Here is a 5,000-nt window from a genome sequence, read left to right on the forward strand (position 1 = left end):
ACCAACCTCCCGGAGTGCGCGCGGTGGTTATCTATGTTGCTTCTTCCCTACGAACCAAAAACCGCAATTCAACACTCGGTGTGCGCGCCCCCCCCAAACCAACAACCGGGTGATATTTTTGCCTAGCATCAAACGGGCATGATAAAAAAAAGGCTAAATTGGAAGATAACGATTGTGGAAAATGTGTGCGCAGCGGCGAGCTTTTCTCAACTCAGTTTGGAGATGAATTCTAAAGATGCTCAGCACTTTTCGCACCGCAAGTTTTTCATGAAGCGGATGATGCCCAAAAAAGGTAACACGACAATTACTTTTCACTTAACCAAGCGTCCCCGCATTTATGTAACGTATTACGGTTTTTCCTCTCTCTCTCTCACGGTTGGTTACCGTGAGGGGCCCCCCAAACAACAAAAACGTTATTAAAACCAGCGCGCCTCCGATCGCAGGATTCCAACACCTTGAGGTGACTGAAAACGAATACGAGCACCCCCTCCCGCACATGAAATGCTTTATCAATGCGCCGTTTCGTTGCGTTTTTCGGCCAAGCATGATCCGATTACACTCGTTTAGCAATTATGTTAGTGCATATCAGTGTGACAGCTAGCGAGCCCCCCATATGAAGCCTTTATGGCCAACCTCTGGTGTGCCGCAAAAACCGGGAAAACAAAATGGCGCGTGAAAGTCACTTTTCTTGTTCTTTTATTTTGCTTGCGTCAGATGGAGAGCCCCCTGTACGCACACAGAGCGCGCCCGTGTGTTGGTGTGCTTCTTCTGGCTTGGGCGAGTGTATTTGTGCAAACCCCGTATGCTTCGTATGCTCGGCGTTGCCTTTATGTCCGACTAGCAACTGCAACACGATTTACAAAAACTAAACTCTTTCCAGCCGTCCCCGGCTGCTCATTACGCACAGGAAGCGTTTGCTATCATTAGTGGCACAGCCACCCCCACACGTTTTAACGACACTTGACGGCACCGAGTCTAGCCAAGAATGTCCCGCGTGGCGGTTCAAGCGGCACCCGCGCGCTTGCTGCGTTACCAAGAAGAAATGCGTCAACGCGTTCGACTGGCTGGCCATCATTGGCGGAGCGCGAGTGAGATTTACCTGGCGGGTACCTACCGCCCTGTGGGACCATATTTTTTACCCCACGGTGCCCGACCAGTAATGCAAATGAATGTTTTTACACGATTCATATCACAGCACTGCCAATTATAAACTTACCTTCGCAGAAGAGCACGCGCTTGTGTGAGTGAGTGTGTATCTGTGTTTGTGTGTGTGTTGGTCGGTCGTATATTTGCGTTGGAATTATTCGTACAACCTCGCTTGCTGCGCTTGTCGTTGTCGCCAGCTTGGCTTACTTTTCTCGCGCTCTAGCGTGATCTACAAACAATTTCCGATTATCTGGTCCGATCGAATCGACTCGAAACTCTCGGCCTCGACCAGAAGGAGGCTGCATCTGCGGTCTGCTTAGAAAGCCAGCTGCCTGCCCTGCCCCTTCGCACACTCCCGTCCCGCCGCCCGGGGACAGGTAAGATGTGGGTGATCGTTTCTTACGCGTAATTCAGAAGACCCTGTGCGACCACCTTTTATAATGCACACGCACATGTACACAAACACTGCTCTCCTCTGCCACAGAAGCGACGACGATGGCCACGATGAGTAAAATGCAACACGCCTCTCGGCGGTCCCACGCGGAACAACGCACACAGCACACGCACGCACGCACGCACGACGACGACGACGACGAGCAGTTAAATCGAGGCGAAGGACATACTTGAACACGCACGCACTACGCACTCTTCAGTGAAAACTGCCTTTCGCTGCGGCGGCCGTTGCTAAAGATAATCGCAAAATTGCTCGCACGCGTACCAAACGGGACTGCTTCCTTACCAGCGCGATGACAAATGATGAGTGAAAGAAAGAAATGGAACAGCCAAACGCGCAAACGGCGCTTCGGGTTCCCGGTGAAAAACCTACAGCACATGGTGCTCAACATCGCTTTGACAGCACCGTCGGTACCCAAGATTTCATAACATGAGCCTGCTGCGCCTGAACAGATTGTAGCATGAAGGCCAATTTTTGGCTGGATTTTTAAAGACGATTGTGCTCTAGCTTTTGGTGCTAACTATGGCAGAAGGTCAGGCAGCCGCCAACAACCAAGGGTTAGAGGTGGATGTTGATCCCCCATCGGATAGGGTAAGGCAGGCCGGCAGGTCACTGTTACGAGCACCAAATTCAAACGTCCTTCTAATCCCCTTTTTGGCTCCGTGTTCTGCAGTCATTGATGCTCTTTGGCCGGGACGTTAGCTCGATACCGTGTTTTCGCAGCAGTTTCCTGTACGGGATCAGCTTCGGCCTCGGCGTGGGATTCTTAGCGTTCCTCAAAACATCCCGCCCTCAACTATCGACACACATCGGCTTTGGCACGTTTATGGCCACCACGTTCGGATATTGGTTCCCGTGCCGTTACGCCTGGTCGAAGCAAAAGTTCGACATGGCGCTCATGCAGAAAGCCCTGCAACAGCAAGCGATATACGAAGGCACGGATAAGGAGCGAGAGCTGGAGGCGAAGACGGAATCCGCGTGATAAACCAAGTAGCAAATAAAGGCGCACCACGACGCCGACTGTAGCATTTAATGTGATCGGCGGTTAAACATTTTATTACAATCCAAAAGATCGCTGTAACGCCAACGTTTCTTCAGCATCGTTCAGTGGTGAGTGGCCATTCGGTTCCATCGAAACGGTGGCCGTTCCGGAGCTAATGGTGCGCAACGTGGTCGAGTAATCGGCCAGTTCCGCCAGAGGAGCATTAACTTTTATCACCTTACTATCCGTACCCTTGGCTATCACTTCCTCGATCTTCGCCCTCCGGCGACTTAGATCGGCTAGAATTGCGGTAACGTACTCGGTTGGTGTCACGACTTCTAGAAACATATCCGGTTCCAAAAGGCGACACTTGGCCTGCGCAAGGATGTTTCCAATGCATTGCGCGGCAGCTGCCATTATAAAGGTATCCGCGGTACCTTTTCCGATCGTCAAAGCGTGCAGCTTAATGGTACAGTTTGCAAGCTGGCCTCCCAGTTTTGGGCCACGTTGCAGAGCAGCAATCGCTCCCTTTCTGAAGAACGCCATTTGTCTCGGACGCACCAGTTTCAAATTTTCTTGCGCTTCTCCGCTGTTATCCAGTACGATCTGCTCTTCGTTGGGGTCGTCACTTGGTGAGATCGTCATCGCCATCTGTACAAATTGCTTGCTACCGGCAATTTCCTTTTCCGCCGTCCATTCACCCTGGCTGGGCTCTACCAGTGCTTCCTTGTACGCAATCTGCAGTGGGCCTAGATCAGCATCGATGCGATACTCCGTCAAGATGCGAGACTTTATGATCTCCAAGTGAAGCTGACCCATACCACCGAGCACCGTTTGCCCCGTTGCTTCATCGAATCGCACCCGAAGGCTTGGATCTTCTCGCTGAATCTCGCGCAGGGCCTTATCGAGCTGCGTTTGCTGGCTCGCCGATGGTGGTTCTATCGAGCAGAAGTACACCGCATCGGGAACAGTGGTTTGAAGACCTAGCTTCTGTGCGAGGAAAAGCGAATCATCGTCTTGGATTGCTTCTGGGCAACTGGCGTCATCTTTATGAATCCGTTTGAGGGCACTCTTCAATGCGGATGCATTCGCTATGACTAGGTCACCGGTAACGGTGCTCTTTGGACCAGCACACAGCCCGATATTACCGGCAGAGAAGGAATCGATTTCACGGTACTCATCAGCCAGTGGCTCGTATATGCGCTGTACAGTCTCCGTCTGGCCGGCGGCAGTTATGAACTTGGAGTTCTTCTTCAAGCTTCCGCGAAACGCTCGTATCAAAGAGATGGGACCTCGCTGCTTGTCATGAATTACTTTGAATACCTTACCGACAAATTCCTTGCTACAAAAAATGTAAACCTTTATCGAACTTTTCTTGGTAAAAGCAGAATTTCGAAATAATTACCCAAAGTAATCATAAATTTGATTCCTTTCATTGGCCGCCGGTAGAAAATTCAAAATGCCGTCCATTAAAAGTTGAACACCAACGTTTTTATATGATGAACCCAGCAGCACAGGAACTACAAGCTGAAGAATGAACAAGATAATGGGACTCGCTTCGTGCTTCCCATCAGTGCACTAAACGGTTATTTACCTGTTTGGCGGTGCAAGCCCGAAGTGCATCCAGTATGATGCTTAGTTTGATGTTTTCCATGCTGTCGCTATCGATGATGGCTTGAGCTAGGTTGTCGTCAATTCCGGAGAGCAAATCGATTAGCTCTTCAAGTTTCTGGCGCACACGTTCCACAGTGGCCGCATCTTTGATGGGGCTTATTTCGTAGGTCCTTCCACTGCTTTTATGGTCCCAAACGATTTGTGACATCGACAGCACATCAATTAACCCTGAAAAGTAAGAGACCGTACAGTGTCGTAGCAAACCATGGGTTCGCAAGGCGTTCTTTCGAAGCTTACCTACCAACTTTCCGTCTTGCTTAATAGGCATTTGCAACGGTACCGGTACGGCGCCCAGCTTGCTTCGCAGTTCCGACAGACACGCTTCAAAGTCTGCATTCTTTTTATCCATTTTGTTGACGAACACCAACCTTGGAAGTCGATGCCGGTTCGCTTGCCCCCACACGGTCACCGTTTGTGCTTCGACTCCGGCCGAACCGTCCAGTATGATCACCGTACCGTCGACCGCTCCTAACGATTGTTCTACTTCCATCGTGAAATCAATATGACCCGGGGTATCGAGCAGGTTGATACGGTGGTTCTTCCAGTCGAAACAAACGGCTGCACTACAGATGGTTATTCCGCGTTCGCGTTCTTGTTGCAAGAAATCGGTAACGGTGGTACCGTGGTGCACCTCTCCCAGAGTGTTCGTCCGGCCGGCGTAATACAACATCCGCTCTGTGGTCGTCGTTTTACCCGCATCAATGTGCGCCAGTATGCCCACATTTCGTATCCGGCTCTCGTCTA

At 50.7% G+C, this 5,000-nt stretch overlaps 3 protein-coding genes across 6 annotated transcripts in view; 1 reads left to right on the top strand and 2 right to left on the bottom strand.

The window, feature by feature from the left end:
- LOC126571866 (uncharacterized) overlaps positions 1–1,633 on the bottom strand; it is a 15,506-nt gene extending 13,873 nt beyond the window's left edge. For 2 of the 3 annotated variants that reach the window (XM_050230716.1, XM_050230709.1), the window contains exon 1: positions 1,217–1,633. The gene's annotated coding sequence lies outside the window, so the exon portion shown is untranslated. The remainder of the gene's footprint in view (positions 1–1,216) is intronic. The other variant, XM_050230714.1, reaches the window with a different exon arrangement.
- A 370-nt stretch (positions 1,634–2,003) lies between these two features.
- LOC126571888 (cytochrome c oxidase assembly protein COX20, mitochondrial) lies at positions 2,004–2,638 on the top strand. The gene is made up of 2 exons (XM_050230761.1): positions 2,004–2,191; positions 2,274–2,638. The coding sequence occupies exons 1-2, from the start codon at positions 2,123–2,125 to the stop codon at positions 2,580–2,582; spliced, it is 378 nt and encodes a 125-aa protein (XP_050086718.1). The 5' UTR covers positions 2,004–2,122; the 3' UTR covers positions 2,583–2,638.
- LOC126571875 (ribosome-releasing factor 2, mitochondrial) overlaps positions 2,629–5,000 on the bottom strand; it is a 2,775-nt gene continuing 403 nt past the window's right edge. For both annotated transcript variants that reach the window (XM_050230739.1, XM_050230738.1), the window contains 4 exons: positions 4,494–5,000; positions 4,177–4,424; positions 3,988–4,109; positions 2,629–3,924 (listed from right to left, as the gene is read on the bottom strand). The exon at positions 4,494–5,000 is cut by the window's right edge. In XM_050230739.1, the coding sequence (XP_050086696.1) occupies positions 2,658–3,924; positions 3,988–4,109; positions 4,177–4,424; positions 4,494–4,926 (2,070 nt within the window). In that variant the 5' untranslated portion in view covers positions 4,927–5,000 and the 3' untranslated portion in view covers positions 2,629–2,657. The remainder of the gene's footprint in view (positions 3,925–3,987; positions 4,110–4,176; positions 4,425–4,493) is intronic.

Source organism: Anopheles aquasalis, chromosome 2 (genome assembly GCF_943734665.1).
Source record: "Anopheles aquasalis chromosome 2, idAnoAquaMG_Q_19, whole genome shotgun sequence".
Classification (NCBI taxonomy): domain Eukaryota; kingdom Metazoa; phylum Arthropoda; class Insecta; order Diptera; family Culicidae; genus Anopheles; species Anopheles aquasalis.

Coding starts and splice junctions, on each gene's coding strand:
- LOC126571888 (XM_050230761.1), top strand. CDS start 2,123: ATGGCAGAAGGTCAGGCAGCCGCCAACAACCAAGGGTTAGAGGTGGAT. Junction 2,192..2,273: donor TTGATCCCCCATCGGATAGG/GTAAGGCAGGCC, acceptor CGTGTTCTGCAG/TCATTGATGCTCTTTGGCCG.